Genomic DNA, 18,000 nt, shown 5'->3' with positions numbered 1-18,000 from the left:
AAACTAAAACTTTCCTTTTTAACCCTAAAGTTTTGATCTTTAACAATTTAACTTTAAAGTTTAATCTTTGTTTCTTTTTTACCCCTAAAGTTTTAATCTTTAACAATTTAAGTTTAAAGTTTTAAACTTTATAAATAAGCAAGTTGAATATGCATACATGTGTTGTAACATGTGCTTAGTGAGTTTTTCAAAAAAAAAAAAAAAAAAAACTAAAACTTTCCTTTTTAACCCTAAAGTTTTAATCTTTAACAATTTAAGTTTAAAGTTTAATCTTTGTTTCCTTTTTAACCCTAAAGTTTTAATCTTTGACAATTTAAGTTTAATTTTTTTTAATCTTTGGTAATTTAACCCTTTTGATTAATTTGATTTTTCACTTCTAATTCAAAAGTTTCTATCTTATACAATTTAACCCGTTTGATTAATTTGATTTTTCACTTCTATTTCAAAAGTTTCCATCTTTTGCAATTTAACCACTTTGATTTTTTTTACTTATGTGTGGTAATCTTGGCTTTGGTGGGTTTTTTCAAACAAAAAATGGTTATGCATATTGTTGTCAAAACCTTGGCTTTTGGGGGTTTTTAAAAAAAATTGATTTTTTTTACTTTTCACCCGAAAGTATTTCATGAATTACTTTTAACCCAAAACTATTTGTTTTTTTACTTTTAACACAAAATTTTTTATCTTTTGCAATTTATCCTCACAACTTTTTTTTACTTTCAGCTTTGGTCCTTTATAGTTTTTGTTTTCCGCAAATTTTTCGCTTTATGCTTCGTTCTAAATTTTGTGACTTAACACATCGGAACGTGCATCTTTAGTTTAGCGTTTTTACGTTTCGTTCTAAATTTTACGAGTTAACACGACGCAACGTGCGTGTGTGGGTGAATGTTTTTACATCGTCTATTTTTTCCCGTTTGACAGGTTCAACATAACGTGCGCGTCTTAAATCGACTTAGTTATAACTAAAGGATCCCCGCCGCATTGCGGCGGGTCGTAAATCTAGTTCTGATCTTAAATATCAATCAGAAACTTGTTGACTTTTTTAGTTTGTCTACTTTCTATCGCGATTGTTGTGAGTTGTTTATACATACACACGGAGGCCAAGCGCTTCGAAGAACCTTGAAGCATACGTGTAACATGAGGGTAGTTTGGTAAATCATGGTCTTTTTAAATGTGGGCATGTGGATGGCTTAGGGCCGTTCAAATTGCTCGCCGCTCGTCGCTCGCTCGACGCTCGTTCGGAAATTGCTCAGAAAATGCTCGTTTGATTTGACGCTCGGTTGTAAACGAGCCGCTCTGCTCGGTTCGGTTTGTAAACAAGCCAAGCATGAGCAAAGGTCCGCTCGGCTCGGTTCGGCTCGAATTATTATTCTTAATTAGTATATACACATATACATACACACTTACATATATAATAAACATGCATACACACACATATATATACACAAATATAAATTATACATATATATACACACACCTAAATATATACACACATTACACATACATATATACTTAAATATAAATTAAATTTAGAGTTTTATATGTATCATTCTATTCGATTTTGGTTCACTATATACAAATTTACAACTATATCTACACGTACTAGCCCAACCAGGCCCGATAAAAAAATTAATATCAAATCTAAAAGTTAAACCCTAAACCGATAAACGATAGTCTGCTCATCGCCTCAATGTTTCATGTCGTTACCCTAAGTCGATCGTCTCCTGCTCTCAACGTAATTGTTCGTGCAATATAAGCATCGCCTCGTCGGCCACAACATTGTTATTCATAAGAAAAATATTATGCCGTGAAATATGTATGTTTTTAAAGACATAAAAACTTGAGACCCAACATTGTCACAATCGCTCTCAGCAAATTTAAATTGGGCGACACGGTTGTTCAAATCGCTCGAACTTCGCTCGACGCTTGCTCGGAAATTTTACCGCTCGAAAAATGCTCGGTTGATTTGAGGCTCGATTCTAAATGAGCCGCTCCGCTCGGTTCGGTTTGTAAACGAGCCAAGCACGAGCAAAGGTCCGCTCGTGAACAGCCCTAGGATGGCTATCCTTGAAGTTAATTATATATATTGCAAGTTGCAACTGTGTGCTTTAAATTATTGACATTCCATCCAAAACAAGTCAAAAACAATATCCAACTTGGGTCTAAAACTATGGAAACTCCAAACCAACAACATGATGGTTTCAAGCTAGCAAACTTCCCACCATGTATATAATTAGCTTTTAATCTGAATCATTCACCAACACTTTCAAAAATGAAAACAATCATCTTATTCTCACTTGCATTCATCTTCACAGCCAATTCAGCTCCTGTTCCCGCTCCGGTGCTCGATACCAAGGGAAAAAACCTCCGCGCAGGGGTCAAATACCGCGTTAAACCAGAGGATGGTGACGGCTATATTGGCGGACTCTCTCTGGTGGAGGTCCGAAACATGTCTTGTCCAGCTGTAGTTGGACAAGCACCAGGTCTGGACAAGGGACTCTGGTTGACTTTCACTCCGGTCAACCCCAAGGAACGCTTGATCCGGCTTTCCACAGATGTTAACATCAAGTTCTCAGGCTCCAACAGTTGTAATGAGTCAAATGTATGGCAGTTGAAATATCATGAAGCTATGAAACAATATGCTGTGATTGTGGGAGGTGTTGAAGGAAACCCGGGGCCAAAAACATTGAATAACTGGTTTAAGATCGAGAAAGGTAAATATAACGACAGTTATAAGTTTGTTTTCTGCCCGAGTGTCTGCAGCGACTGTAAGGTTATGTGCGGGGACATTAATACATTTTTAACCAACGATAGTGAAGGGCAACCCTTGGTACTCTCGAATGATACTTATTGGCCGTTCTCTGTCGTCTTCTATTAAACATGTAACGATCATCCTTATAGAGTAAAAGAACATTTTTTGAGGTTTAGCCAGTTTTGGGACTTTCGTCCAAAGGTTCGTTTTTCGCATCTGGATCCAAAACGTTTGAAATTTTGCCATTTTCATCCGGATCGTTAACTCCATCCATTTTTCTCTGTTAAGTCAAGAGTATTTTCGTCTTTTTTGTTAACTTAAAGGCTTTTGAATACTCGTACATTATGCTAAATGCTTGTACATGGAGTAAAAAAGACCGAATTGCCCTATAAGTTAACAAAAAAGACGGAAATACCCCTAACTTATCAAAGAAAAATGGTTGGAGTTAACGAGCTGAATGAAAATGGCAAGATTTCAAACCTTTTGGATCCAGATGCGGAAAAACAAACCTTTGGACGGAAGTCACAAAACTGGCCAAACCTCAGGGACGAAAATGACATTTTACTCTATATTTTATCTTGTGCGGCAACCTTTGGTACCCCGCAAACCGCAATGATACTTATTTTCCTTTTTCTATCACCTTCTACAGCTAGTTCCGTCAGTATTCCATCGGTGTCGAATAAATTAAATATGTAACGAGCAAACCTTATTTACGCTTTCTCTATGTATGATTTGTATATAGGCCGTTAGGTGATAGTTCGTAAACAGTTGACCTCTTTGAACCGTCACATATAACCACCATTCTAAATACGATGAAACTATGCAAAAAAAAAAAAAAAAAAAAAAAAAAAAAAAAAAAAACAGATGGTCTATTTAAGCTCAAAAAAGTTCTTGACAGTTTGATGATACTTTTCCTTTAGACATATAATAATAATAATTCTAAAATACCACAAAGCACAAATGAAAAGTTTTTAATGACACGTACTCTAACCGAGACCTGTACCAGCTTCTTTGCGTGGCGCATCAGCTTTTATACGGGGAGGTCTAACGATCCGGTCAATGAGTCCATAATCCAAAGCTTCCTGAGCATTGAACCGCTTAATCCGACTCAAGTCCTTGTGAACCTGCACATTATGGTTATCGCCAAGAATATCAAACACCGTACACAAGGGAGTGTTGGATGACGAATATGAAACTGATTATTCTAACAAAGTCGTAATAACTAGTTTTTCGTATATTGTAATATTTAAAAGATTAAAGTACACGGATGGTCCCTGTGGACTGTGGTTTATCAAAATTTTGGATTTAGTCCTCAGCTTTTCAAAAGTACACGTATGGTCCTTGTGGTTTTCACTTTGTAATGCAATTAGTCCCCAACTTTTGCCAAAAGTACATGAATGGTCCCTGTGGTTTGCACTTTGTAACACATTTAGTCCCTAATTTGTATCTGCTGAAACCTTTAGATTTGTTAGCTGGGGACTAAATGCGTTACGAAGTGCAAACCACAGGGACCATCCGTGTACTTTTGAAAAGCTAGGGACCAAATCCAAAATTTTGGTTAACCACAGGGACCATTCATGTACTTTACTCTATTTAAAATTTTGACCATTTTATTGTTATTGTTACTATTTTAACAAATTGTCAAACACCATTCTGATGCTAATAAATCAATTCCACATAATCAGTTCCGAAACACAATTTCGATAAGCCCCTTAGTAAAAAATTATATGATATACCTGCTCCACTGGTTGACCCGTCTTTTGAGCCAATTCCTTGAAAAGATAATCTCTAATTCTTAAAAGCTCATTCGCCTCATTTTGAATATCATCAGCCTGAAAATCATCATTCGGTTTGCAAAATTACAAGATTGGACATAATGGTAACCTTTTCTTGACAAGATCATATGTTCAAACCTGACCACGAGCCGCTCCAGCCGGTGACTCTAACGCAATTCTTGAAAGAGGCATCGCGAATCTTTGACCCTTTACAATTCCAAGATAATTATAAAAACACACATCATAGATGCATTTCTAATTCGTATACAATGTTACGGCAGCAAACGAACCAAACGTTCGGCGAACAGTTCGTGAACCGTTCGGGGGGAAGTTCATTTGTGCTCGCTCGTTTATTAAACAAACGAACACAAACAAGAAACCCCGTTCGTTTAGTTAAATGAACGAACATGAATAGAGGTCGCGCTCGTTCGTTTATGTTTGTGAATGTTCGGTAACGTGTTCGTTTGTGTCTGATAGTTTATTAGTGTTTTTATTTTTTTTAATATTTCAGTTAAACGCTTCAAAATTCCGACAAATAAAATATCTAATAAGTGTCGGTCTATTATATATTATGTTCATGAACGTTTGTTTGTGTTCATAAACGTTCGTTTCGTTCGTTGCCTAAAATTAACAAACGAACACGAACAGGTTCATTTCCTTAACAAACGAACACGAACATAAAATCTCGTTCGGTAAGTGTTCATGAACAGTTCGTGAACACACGTATTTCTTAACACGGTTCGTTTACAACGTCAAATTGTATTCAAAATTACCTTTTCTCCGGCTGCAAGAAGAAAGCCAGCCAGATTATAAGCATAACCGACACAGTGGGTGCCGATCGGACTTTGCAAGCTTTGCATAGTGTCATATATGGCCATGCTTGGAGTCAGCTGCAAAAGAAACATATATAAATTATACAAAAAATATATATAAAAACATACTTTACAAAACGACTACAATGAGAAGGAACTCACATCTCCACCAGGGCCATTAATATACATATACATCCTTTTCGAATTATCAACGCTATCAAGGTACAACATTGTTGCCAGTATCTGGTTACTAAACTCCTCGTCTATGTTCTGCCCAATAAAGATAACGCGTTCGCGATACTGCACCAAACAAAACACACGTATACAACTAAACATCACTTGGTTTACAAAAATGCCACAAACAATAATATGTAGGACTGCAAATGAACCAAACGTTCAGCGAACAGCTTGTGAACCATTCGGCGGAAAGTTCGTTTGTGTTCGTTTATTAGACAAACAAACTTGGACAAAAAATTTGGTTCGTTTAGTTAAATGAACGAACATGAACCGAGGCCGCGTTCGTTCATTTATGTTCGTGAGCGTTCAGTAACGTGTTCGTTTATGTTCGATTGTGCTTGATAGTTCATTAGTGTTTTTAGTTTTTAGTTTTTTATAAATACTTCAAAATTCCGACAATTAAAATATTTAATAAATGTCGGTGTATTATACTATTATATATTCTGTTCATTAACGCTTGTTTGTGTTCATTTGTTTCCATTTGTGTTCATGAACGTTCGTTCTCGTTCTATTGCCTTAAATTAACAAACGAACACGAACATAAAATCTTGTTCGGTAAGCGTTCATGAACACTTCGTGAACACATATATTTCTTAACAAACAAACACGAACAACGTCTTGTTCATGTCCGTTCGGTTCGTAATATGGCATACTTACAAGAGCATTCCACAAATCAACCCACTGCCAAGTCCCTTCACCAGGAACCCGATACGGCACTCTCGGTGTCCCTATCGGCATCATCGTAATCCGCCCGCGTGCCGGTTTAATCCCAACCCTGAACACAGAGGTTCAAGAAAGCAATACAAGCATTTAAATGAAACATATATATATATATATATATATATAAGATTTATATATAAATTGATGAACTTTTTATAGAATACACACCTGGGCTCAATACTTTTGTGAATTTTCTTGTGCAATTCAGCACTCAAATTAGGTCTTGAAATTCCATAAGAATCTGGTAAAAAGGGGGGTTTTTTATACGCAAATGTTAAGAAAATAAGTGTGATAAGAAGATTGAATTAAAGTAAAGTGTTGGTGAAGAATATTACTGGGAGATTGAAGCCTTAATCCAACGAAAACCTTGTTTTCGAAGCTGTTGAATAAAGAAAAGATAAAGAGTTAATTGGAAGTTTTTGTTGACAGTTTAAATTGCAGGAAATTTTACCTGAGAGAAGGCTGAGGTGGATGAAGATACGAGGAACAGGTTATGGAATTCATTGAGACCGCCATTGTTGGAACTTCCACAGGGTAGAGGAAGATTATGTTTAAAAGGGGCGAATTTTTGTGTTGGAAGAGAGATACGGGTCGGGTCTTTTTGTAACCGGATAAGAATGGATCATTGAACCCGAATTCGTTTTGGTATCATGGTTGTTCTCTTTTTTAGTGTTTGTGAATCGGAGTAGTGTTAGAACCGGCGGTCTGGGTCGGGTCCTGCGGGTGCCGCTGGCTCGCGCAGACTTGACCCAAATCATTGTCTCCTGTGCGGACCTAGACCCGGACCGTTATCGACACACACCGTTTCCACCGCGATCCGTATTGCTTGATCCAACCCGTTGACGTCTCGACTCTGACAGACTTAATATTATAATTATAAATTATAATTATAATTATAATTATAAATATTATGAAAATACAATTTGCGCGTTGCAGTAACTCTTTTTTTTCTTTTACTTTGGCCCCTTAACTTTTAATTTTTTCAGTTAAATCCTCTTAACTTTCTAAAAATTTTATGAAATGTCTTTTGACACCTTCGAGTTTTAAGTACATATTTGTATATAGGAGTTGGTTAACGTACAACTTTGCTTAACGTACGCTGAGCAGTTTTAACATGCGGAATTATTTTTTTATCAACATGCGGCTTTTTTTTCTCTTAACATGCGATTCTTCTATACTTTCCCACATGCGATTTTTTCTGTTTTTAACATGCGGACTTTCTTTTTCTTATAGACACATGGGGATTTACTTCTCCAAACACAAATCTGCATGTTGTAAATTCAATATCCGCATGTTATATCTTGACAGCGTACGTTAAGCAAAATTGTACAGTACACTTTCTCTTTATATATATGTGTTGGTTTACCAGAACATGTATGATTCAATGTAGGGTATAGTCATGGTTCTCTTGTGTAGTCTAATGTACATATGGCTTATATCCAAACGTAGACAAGTATGAATCCACTCATTCAACGTTGCTAAGTCATATTAGTAAGGGGACTAGGGGTGGAATCACTAGTGATAGAATTTATCACTCACAAGCACCAATCAAGTTTCGCCATGTCATTGACCATTTTTCTATCACTCACAACCATTTTTAGTGGGGGTGGTCATCACTCATCACCACACCCAACAATTTCCCCCCAACCAACAATTCCACTCACAAACCCAAACTATCACGCCGTTAATCTTTCCACGCGTTAAACAATTCCAACCGATTATCACGCGTTATACAAAGTGTGGCGGTGGGAATGGCAGCTTGTATAACGCGTTATACTTTGTATAACGTAACCGCCCCGGGCGGCCTAATACTGCAATTGTCAATTATCAATGTAATTTTGGACTAAAACCTCACCTCCTATAAGCCCTCAAGTTCAGTGCTGCTTAATATGTAAAAAAGTTATAAATTATCAAAGTAAATAGTTAGAAAAAAAATCCATGTGTATATATATAAAAGTTGTACTGAACCGCATGGCGGAATTTAATTACCGCAACAGGAGTGGGTAGCCACGAACCATGGCTGGACCCAAATTTTTAATCTGGTGATAAAAAAAAAAACAAAATTAAGGTGTGAACCATTATATATAAAGGAGTCAGTCATAACTAAAGAAGCTGATAACCAAAGTCCAAGTCGAATAGACCCGCATCCAGAGCTAAAGGAGCTTATTACCCGAGTTAGATAAACTCATAGCCGGAGTTGAAAATCATTTCAAACTTTTCACATGCATGGTTTCGTTTGGATATATTCGATCCGGACATTGAGAGGTTTCATTTCAAACTTTTCACATCGAATAGACCCGCATCCATAAGAACGGTTGCCATTAATGTACAATTAATTTGATTAAAGTTCACTTTTTCTTATAACAGCATGAGTGTATCTACTTCTTATATATAATCTTGAGTCTTGAAATTATTAAATTGATTCTTTTAAATTACGCCTATAAATATACGTAATACCTTATGTTAATTATTTGTTTATTTTTTCATATTTCAACGTGTAGTGTACAAAATGTATAGATGTTTATAGGAACGTTCTGACAAATAACATGAAAAATTAAAAACCTCGTTAGTGGTTCATGGGCTCAAAGCTCCACGGACACTCTGATGCTAAGTCAAGTTGGGTACCATCACGAGAGAACCAAATGGTAGTCTGTTCCCCATAACTCTTAGGCCTTTAGGCGCACAAACACACATATAATATGTGTGTGTTCATGGCATGGGAGTTAATCCCTCGTTACGAGGAGTTAGTGGGAAGTGTGTTGACCAAGCCAATATAGACCTAACGACCGGTTTGGATTCCAAGTTCTAACCCATTGGACCAGGTCCAGAATTATACATACTCTACATATATGTTGTTCTATCTCAGTGTATTACATGTTAAGCAAGGACAGATATGCTATTGATCATTATAACATTTTCATACCACCTTTTGGAATACAAGAGAGACATGATGCATGTTTAATCCAAACGACACCCCTTGCCTATTCCTATCTACGCGACTATGCCAAGAACGAATCAATATAGATCATTGTGTTATCTTATCACTGACATCCAACAGCCGTCGTTTTCTTTTACGAAAGGTAACAGAACCTCATCCAACCTTTAGACTCGAAGGGTGAGTCTCACCTATTCAAATCAACACCTCATCAACAATCCTCCAAATCTGTTGATCTAAGGTGAGTTTACTAGTTTAGGTACAAATGACCCCTACCCCAAAACCCTTTCACAAAAAATAATAATAATTACCTTATATCTTAAAACAAAAAGTCGGTGGTTGTCACATCACAGCCACCGCCTTTACTTTTATATATATACATTGTTAGAGCTAATGAAAATCAAATTGAATCTTGGTTTGGTGGTTGTTGTGTCTCAAACTGAAGGAGGGGTCACGTGTTCAACTCTCCCTTCTCTTCTCCTTAAATGGATTTAAGATTTCCTTTTTTTCTCCCTTTTCAAATGCAGTGTACTCTTCCTTCTCTTCTCCTTAAATGGATTTAAGATTTCCTTTTTTTCTCCCTTTTCAAATGCAGTTTAAATTTCCTTTTTCTTAATTGGAGTTTAATTTTTTTTACCGCAGTTTAAATTTCCTTTTTCTTAAGATTCCTTTTTCCCAGTTACAATTTTTTTTTCCTTTTCAAATGCAGTGTTTGACTCTTTCTTCTCTTCTCCTTAAATGGATTTAAGATTTCCTTTTTTTCTCCGTTTTCAAATGCAGTTTAAATTTCCTTTTTCTTAATTGGAGTTTAATTTTTTTTAGCGCAGTTTAAATTTCCTTTTTCTTAAAATTCTTTTTTCCCGGTTACAATTTTTTTTCTCTTTTCAAAAGTAGTTTAAATTTCCTTCTTCTTAATTGGAGTTTAAATTTTTTAAATGCAGTATAAATTTCCTTTTTCTTAATTGAACACCTATGTTTAAACATTTAGTTCTAATTTTGGTAATTGATAACTTTGATCCGTCAACCTTTCCTCTTAATAACTTGACCTCTCATTTTATTTGAATTGCTTTTATGACTTTACATCGTAACGTGTCACACATTAATATGTTTTTTATCTATGCGTAACCATATTAATGTGTAAATAACTTTTACGATTTTACATGGTTGTCTAAGTTACCATCACAACTTTACACAGCAACGATGGAGAAATTCTCTTTTTTTATCTATGTCAAATGACGTTAATCTCACAAACATACCGTGTGTAACTGTAAAAACGCGTAATTTCACGTGCGGGCATTACACGTTAATGTCATCATCATACATTGTAACTGCAATACTTATATAGGTTACACTGAGATAGATCGGATACGCCGAAACACGTGTTTTTCTATGATTAACACACCAAATAACGTACCACCAACTATAAACAACTAAGGTGCCGCAACCGTAACACGCGACGTGTCGCAATTTTAGCGTACCTGTCAGTTTAAATTCGTCTTTCAATGGAAACGACTAACGTTTGACATAAACTTTTTCCTAAAATGAGCATACTCAAATATAATATATTTTTATCCTTATTTTGTGACCGAAAGCGAGTCGAGTCAAATATAATAGTTTTTCATTCAACGGTGATGTAATATTTTTCAAATTGGATCAAATATACGGTATAAATTCGAGTTACTTTAACTTTCGACGCCGCCGCAACGCGTGGCGGGTCAAAGTCATAGTATTCTACAAAATACAAATAATAATAGAGAAAATTACGAAAATAGCCAAGACCAGAGTTGAATTACGAAAATAGCCACCTCATACGTCCTTGGAATGGCGCATCACGGATTCAAATGCGCGAGATGCGTCTGAAAACAATGGGATGCGTCTTTGGAGCGAAACCCAATAGAAAATGGACACGTGGCGGCAGACTCCTCCAAGGGGTCAGGCAGACTCTTCCAAGGGGTCAGGCAGACTCTTCCAAAGAGTCAGGCAGACTCTTCCAAGGGGTCAGGCCTGACGCCTTGGATCTCACACTCGGAGAAGTCTGCCTGACTCATTGGAGGAGTCTGCCGCCACGTGTCCATTTTCTATTGGGTTTCGCTCCAAAGACGCATCCCATTGTTTCCAGACGCATCCCGCACATTTGAATCCGTGATGCGCCACTCCAAGGACGCATGAATTAGCTATTTTCGTAAGTCAACCCTGGTCTTTGGCTATTTTCGTAATTTTCTCTTTTAATAATATTCTTTCATTCAAGAGTCACAAGATGACCGCTTGGCTCCATCTACCTTCCCCCCCAATATTTTAACCAAACAAACTGACAAATAACAAACAAACTCCACTCACACTCCTCTGGCCTCTCCGCCGATCCGCCACCACAAATGTTGCCCTACGCCACCCTACACGACGCCGAAACCGCCATTAACCGATCTCTAACCACTGCCGAAACCCTATGGTTCAACTACACCGCCACCACCTCCGATTACGTCCTCTACTGCTACAACATTCTCTTCCTCTTCCTCATTTTCACCACCGTACCTCTCTTCTACCTCTTCACCGAACTCCTCTTTCGCGATTATGTTGCTGTCTACAAAATTCAACCGAAAGTTAGGTTTTCGGTGAACGATTACTTCAAATGTTATTCAGATGTAATGCGCATGTTTATTCTCGTCGTTGGACCGCTGCAGCTTGTGTCTTATCCGTCGATTCGAGTAACGTTTCTCATTCTGATTCGTTTTGTTTTGTTTAAATTGACCTAGCTTGCTGATTTGTGATTGATATGTGTTGAGATTAGTTAATTAAGTTCTGATTTCTTGTTGACTTTGATGTATTGATATACTGTAGTGATCTGTGATTGATTGATATGTGTTGAGATTAGTTAATTAAGTTCGGAATCGTTATTGAGTTTGATTTGTTGACCTACTGTTGTGATTTGTGGTTGATATGTGTTGAGATTAGTTTATTAAGTTCGGATTCGTTATCGATTTGATTGTTGACCTAGTGTAGTGATTTGTGATTGTTATGTGTTGAGATTAGTTAATTGAGTTCGAATTCAGTATTGAGTTTGATTTGTTGACCTACTGTAGTGATTTGTGATTGATATGTGTTGAGATTAGTTTATTAAGTTCGGATTCGTTATCGATTTGATTTGTTGACCTAGTGTAGTGATTTGAGATTAGTTGATTAAGTTCTGATTTCTTATTGATGATGATTTATTGATCTACTGTAGTGATTTGATATTTATATGTAATGAGATTAGTTAATTAAGTTCAGGTTACTTTTTGATTTTGATTTATTGACCTACTGTAGTGATTGCTGTGTATTTAGATTGGTTGATTATGTACATTAGTTTCGAACGAAATCGGTTTGAAATTGACTTTAGATTTTCAAATCTTCAACCTAATGTCAGTGATGCATGTTATTCATAGTTGATATATCTCTAAAATTAAATTTAACTGATAGATTGAAATTTCTGAGAGAAAAGGATATTGTTGTAGATGAGAGGACAAATTTAGATGTATTTTGGAAATAGAATGAATATTCATCAGCAAAATAACTTATTAAAATTGTGAAAATGTTCTTATTCATTGTCGTTGGTGTTGCAGATGATTGGCGTTCGGACAAGCTTGCCCTTACCGTCACTAATGGAGATAACATCTCAATTGATAGTCTACTTTCTAATTGAGGACTATACTAATTATTGGATCCATAGGCTTTTTCATTCTAAATGGGGATATGAGAAAATTCACAAGGTTCATCATGAATACACAGCACCTATAGCGTTTGCAGCACCATATGCGCATTGGGCGGAGGTATTGATCCTTGGGATCCCATCTTTTCTGGGCCCCGCAATTGTTCCAGGCCACATGATTACATTCTGGTTGTGGATTGCCTTGAGGCAGATTGAGGCCATTGAGACTCACAGTGGGTAAGTTTAATCTACTTTGGGAAGTAAACCAACTTTCTAGATTTGCTTTTTCATCGTGTGTGATTGATGGTCACTTCATTCTTTGGTTTATTTGACCAAATGATGCTTAATAATGTGTTGAACTTAGGCCTGATTGGTAATAGTGTGCTTAGCAATATTAAATTACTTTTGGTTATAATGAAAATGATCATAGTACTTTTACCTTTTTCTCCCTCCTCATTGCCTTTGTGTTATTCCCTCGCTACTTTTCATGATTTTATCTTTCCCTTGTTCTTAGGTTAACTCTCTTTTTTCAACCTTTGTTTTTATCCGAATCCCTCTCCTGGTTACTTTTTCTCATTTGAAGAACTATGATGAAAAAGGCGCTTAACATGAAACTAGAAACTTGTGAAGTTATTATAATGGAACTTTACAAGTGCCCTGAATTTATTTGCCAATTTTTTTTTAAAAAGTTGCCTATATGTGAAACATAGTGACACTGTAAGTTTTTCCCGGTGGATGTTGTTAATCGGGCATCTTGGGACTCGTACTAATCATGGAGGAAAATCTTGGAGGATTTGTGGACCATGAAAGATAGCATTAGCTCTTTGCATCATTAAACATTTCCATTTTGTGTATATGTAAAATGCTATTTTCGCCCCTGAGGTTTGGCCAGTTTTGCGAGTTTCGTCCAAAGGTTTGTTTTTCCGCATCTAGATCCAAAATGTTTGAAAGTTGCCATTTCCGGCTCGTTAACTCCATCCATGTTTCTCCGTTAAGTCAGGGGCATTTCCGTCTTTTTTGCTAACTTAAAGGGCAATTCGGTCTTTTTCTCTTTTTGTAAAAAGATCGAATATCCCTGATAAAGACCGAATTGCTCTTTAAGTTAGCCAAAAAAACAGAAATACCCCTGACTTAACAAAGAAATATGGAGGGAGTTAACAAGGCGGGTGAAAATGGCAAGATTTCAAACATTTTGGATCCAGATGCGGAAAAGCAAACCTTTGGACGAAAGTCGCAAAACTGGCCAAACCTCGGGGACGAAAATGACATTTTACTCTTTTTTTTGCAAAAATAAAATGAAGACTTTGATTGAAGGCCTAATGATCCATTGCAAGTAGAAATGGAAATGGGACCTATTACAATATTACACAGAAAATGAAGAAAACATCACAAACGAAAAACAACTTTTTTTATATGTAGGATGTCACGCATGCTCTTCACTTTTTCATAGAATACCAATACCTTTCTCCTCGTATTCTTTCATAGTCATGGTATACTTTCATGTTAATGAATGTGGTCCTAGAACTTTAGTCTCTTTATGGACCTAATTAAACAAATACTCCTATATAACACTCTCTGCTATATAGGAATCATCACTCTGAACCGCAATGATCTTCAGTGCTTTTTTTTTTTTTTCATTTTTAGCAAGTCTAATAATTAGTTTACAAGAAAGTGGCAACTATGATGGCTCTTAAAAATAATACTATGGCAACTTTTGCGATTATGAAAACATTAAGAATTGTTTACTAGATTCCATAATAAAACCTGTATTTTTATTGTATACTGTGTGCTTAATTCTTGAGTTATGGCAGGTATGATTTTCCATGGACGTTAACCAAATACATTCCCTTTTATGGTGGTGCGGATTACCATGACTATCACCATTATGTCGGAGGCCAAAGCCAAAGCAACTTTGCATCCGTCTTCACTTACTGTGACTACATATATGGAACAGACAAGGTACGCAAACCATATTGATTTTAACCTTATCTTTTTTGTAGTGTTGCCGCTTGCAAATAGGGAATTAGTTACAGTTTTCTGTTATCGACTTTTTTTTCAAGTGGCATAATTCTGTGTTTGTTTTCTAATCTCACCAGGGCTACAGGTACCATAAGAGACTCCTGCAACAGGTATATTCATACAATAAAGAGTTAAATGCCATTTTAGTCCCTGTGGTTTGGACCATTTTGCCAGTTTAGTCCAAAGGTTTCATTTTTAACCTGTGGGTCCAAAAAAGTTTCACAGTTGCCATTTTAGCCCACTGGGTTAACTTCATCCGTTTTTTCTGTTAACGAGAAGTCGAATTCGGTCATTTTATATGGCTGAATTGCCCTTTTAGTTAACAGAATTACATACAAAATGACCAACTTGGCCTTCTCGTTAACAGAAAAAATGGATAAAGTTAACCCAGTGAACTAAAATGGCAATTGTGAAACCTTTTTGGACCCATAGGTTAAAAATGAAACCTTTGGACTAAACTGGCAAAATAGCCCAAACCACAGGGACTAAAATGGCATTGTATAAATGTATACAAGTACTTGTTAACAATATGAAAAACTGAATGCATTTTGTATACTGAATTCAACTACTGATATAATATAGTTACGAGATGACTCAAAAAGCAATGGTGGATCAAATGCTTCGGGGCCAGATAACAAAATGGAGTGATCACGACAAAACCGAGAGCAATCTGGTTTGCGTTTTTCAGAAATTTTAGCTCTCTTCTAGTGTGACCAAGTCATTTAGCTCTTTATGATATCTTGTGCCATGGATATTTTGTGTTTCAAACCCAAATGACATTCTCTTGTTAAAAAATTTCATTAACCGATTAGTTTTAGTTACAAGCGATTTGGTTCTTTTAGTTATAAGGGAAAGTGGCTCGGCTAACCGCCCGTTATAGATATGAGTTTATTCATGTGTATTTCAGGTAATAATCCGAAAAAAAGAAATATATATAAAATATAACAAGGATGATTCAAGTAATGTATTGTTTATATAAAAAAGTTTGAAACAAGTTTTTTTTCGAGATGTAGTATATTCTTTGTAAAAATATATGAAGATTGCACTTTAACGGAGCTTCACTTCGGTTATTTATCTGTTGCATCTATCTATACTATATAATAAAAGAAACCATTTTTAGGACACTTGTCATTATTCTAGACCATCATTAATTCTATATAATTATTATTTAATTTAAATTATTAAATTTAATATGTTTCAAATATTTAAAAAACTACGGATAAAGTTTCATAAAATATCTTATTATTATTATTCCATATATAAATAAGCAAACTTTTTGTGCATAAGCACTTGTAACATGTGCTTTAAGAGTTTTCCAAAAAAAAACTTGATTTTTTAATTTTAACCCAAAGGTTTTCACCTTTTGCAATTTTGACCCTACAATACACGGGGTTATAACCTAGTATAATTATAAACTAATCACAAAACTTGGTTACAAAAAAGTAATAACCACAACTGAACACTGGGATGTCAATTGATTTAGTTAGAGGACCCGGGGTGGTAGCGTGATGGCATAGTTTCACGAGTGAAACTTTGTGGAACACCGCCGCCACCCAAAGTTTCACCCACAAAATTTTATAACGCGTGAACTACATAACGCGTTGTAAACTTCAAAAGTCCAACTGTTGCCCACCCTTTTTGACCATTTTTTGGAACTTTGTGTATTGAGGAGTTGTACTCTAGTGCTAAGGAGTTGTACATTGATGTAATAAAAATAAAAAGGTTGTGAAAGGTTGTGAGTGATGACCATTTCCACTAAAAAAGGTTGTGAGTGATGGAAATAATGGTTGATGACATGACAGAACCTGATTGGATGTTGTGAGTGATGGAATTGGGTGTGAGTTATCCCACCCCTACCCCCCTTAGTTTAGTTCGTTTCTATAGTTATTTGATTTTATGATTAAATTATTTGGTTTATCTGGCTCATTCTGTGGCGCATGACTTGTGTGTTCAATAACTGTGAAATTGATTTATTTATACTATAGAAATAGAAATAGAAATTTATATTTTTTTCTACTATTTCTAATAAGAACTACTCACGTATTCTATATTTGTGTCAAGGTTTAATAGGTTCAAGTGCCAAAATTATACCTCTTTTAATGGTAATGTGATATGTACTAAGAAGATTCTAAAAGAAATCAAATTACAATCCTTCTTAGATTGTACGGGGCACACCTAGGGAAGGCCAAGCCGTGATCTTTCACCTGGCGGGAACATCGCCGCCAACCCCGGTGTCCACACGGTAAACCCAATCGAGCGGGGAGTGTTCACCAATAAGGGAAGAGGATAGAGAGGGTTAATGGTGGGCCTCACGCTCTTCCACCCAATCACACTTATATATATATTTTTTTATTTGTTTAAAGAAAAAAATTGAGAGTAGAGAGTGAAGTTGACACGACAGAGTAGGATTAGCTGAGATGAAAAAAAGACTACTCCACCCGAGTAGAGTGCCCCTTACACCCTTATAGATAAACTAGCGCCTCTTTGCATTAATTAGATTGAAATGTTTGATGTAAATTAGTGGCGGACCCAAGAATTATTCTTTGAGGGTGCGAATGAGGACTTCAACCAACTTTTCAAGGGGTGGGTAGACGCCCACCCACCACAACACCTAAGTTCGCCTATGGTAAATTTGATGTAATTGGCAAAATAGTACGTTTTCAACAAAGTTAAAGTATGGTAAAGTTTGCTAAAGTAATAGTAACTTATTAAAGTAACAAAGCGATAAAGTACCTATAGTATGCATGTTGCATTATCAAAGATCAAAGGGAGACTTCGCGTCTAAAGTTAACATTCTAAAAGAAATCAAAGTACAATCCTTCTTAGAGTATACGCGTCTAAAGTTAACACACTGACCAATAGATAAAGGGGCAGTGCATCCGTTGTTTGCTCATGCTTCTACAATCACCCATAGTTTAAAAGCATGTGATAGTTCATAGTATTGTGATATAGTCTTAGTAAAGTGTTATGTTGTACACATAGCGTGGTAATATGATTCTTAATGTGTCCTGTTTGCTTATTTGCTTCTTTATGTATAACATAGTTGCTAGTACCTGATTTAAATTATAACT

General features: G+C 36.0%; 3 protein-coding genes across 3 annotated transcripts; 2 read left to right on the top strand and 1 right to left on the bottom strand.

Annotated features, from left to right (window-relative positions):
• Window positions 1-2,162: 2,162 nt before the first annotated feature.
• LOC110866046 (miraculin) lies at window positions 2,163-2,928 on the top strand. The gene has a single exon (XM_022115399.2). The coding sequence runs from the start codon at window positions 2,270-2,272 to the stop codon at window positions 2,873-2,875; it is 606 nt and encodes a 201-aa protein (XP_021971091.1). The 5' UTR covers window positions 2,163-2,269; the 3' UTR covers window positions 2,876-2,928.
• A 671-nt stretch (window positions 2,929-3,599) lies between these two features.
• Window positions 3,600-6,892, bottom strand: LOC110864324 (ATP-dependent Clp protease proteolytic subunit-related protein 2, chloroplastic). The gene is made up of 9 exons (XM_022113375.2): window positions 6,745-6,892; window positions 6,629-6,672; window positions 6,462-6,534; window positions 6,231-6,348; window positions 5,499-5,636; window positions 5,298-5,414; window positions 4,663-4,731; window positions 4,486-4,581; window positions 3,600-3,873 (listed from the first exon to the last, which is right to left on the bottom strand). The coding sequence occupies exons 1-9, from the start codon at window positions 6,807-6,809 to the stop codon at window positions 3,736-3,738; spliced, it is 858 nt and encodes a 285-aa protein (XP_021969067.1). The 5' UTR covers window positions 6,810-6,892; the 3' UTR covers window positions 3,600-3,735.
• Window positions 6,893-11,511: 4,619 nt separating this feature from the next.
• Window positions 11,512-15,777, top strand: LOC110864322 (methylsterol monooxygenase 1-1). The gene is made up of 5 exons (XM_022113374.2): window positions 11,512-11,930; window positions 12,825-13,147; window positions 14,722-14,869; window positions 15,007-15,039; window positions 15,512-15,777. Exons 1-5 carry the CDS (start codon window positions 11,601-11,603, stop codon window positions 15,575-15,577), a joined length of 900 nt encoding a protein of 299 aa, XP_021969066.1. The 5' UTR covers window positions 11,512-11,600; the 3' UTR covers window positions 15,578-15,777.
• The last annotated feature ends 2,223 nt before the right edge of the window (window positions 15,778-18,000 follow it).

This window comes from Helianthus annuus, chromosome 6 (genome assembly GCF_002127325.2).
Source record: "Helianthus annuus cultivar XRQ/B chromosome 6, HanXRQr2.0-SUNRISE, whole genome shotgun sequence".
In the NCBI taxonomy this organism is placed as follows: Eukaryota; Viridiplantae; Streptophyta; class Magnoliopsida; order Asterales; family Asteraceae; genus Helianthus; species Helianthus annuus.
Note: the sequence above shows the minus strand (reverse complement) of the source record. Positions and strands in the feature narration are given on the sequence as shown.

What these genes read in the sequence shown, in the direction of transcription:
- LOC110864322 (XM_022113374.2), top strand. Translation starts at nt 11,601, where the DNA reads ATGTTGCCCTACGCCACCCTACACGACGCCGAAACCGCCATTAACCGA. An exon ending in TGTCTTATCCGTCGATTCGA is followed by an intron (nt 11,931 to 12,824) that starts GTAACGTTTCTC and finishes TTGGTGTTGCAG; the next exon opens with ATGATTGGCGTTCGGACAAG. An exon ending in GCCATTGAGACTCACAGTGG is followed by an intron (nt 13,148 to 14,721) that starts GTAAGTTTAATC and finishes GAGTTATGGCAG; the next exon opens with GTATGATTTTCCATGGACGT.
- LOC110866046 (XM_022115399.2), top strand. Translation starts at nt 2,270, where the DNA reads ATGAAAACAATCATCTTATTCTCACTTGCATTCATCTTCACAGCCAAT.
- LOC110864324 (XM_022113375.2), bottom strand. Translation starts at nt 6,809, where the DNA reads ATGGCGGTCTCAATGAATTCCATAACCTGTTCCTCGTATCTTCATCCA. An exon ending in ATTAAGGCTTCAATCTCCCA is followed by an intron (nt 6,535 to 6,628) that starts GTAATATTCTTC and finishes CCTTTTTACCAG; the next exon opens with ATTCTTATGGAATTTCAAGA. An exon ending in TTCTTGCAGCCGGAGAAAAG is followed by an intron (nt 4,732 to 5,297) that starts GTAATTTTGAAT and finishes GGAATTGTAAAG; the next exon opens with GGTCAAAGATTCGCGATGCC.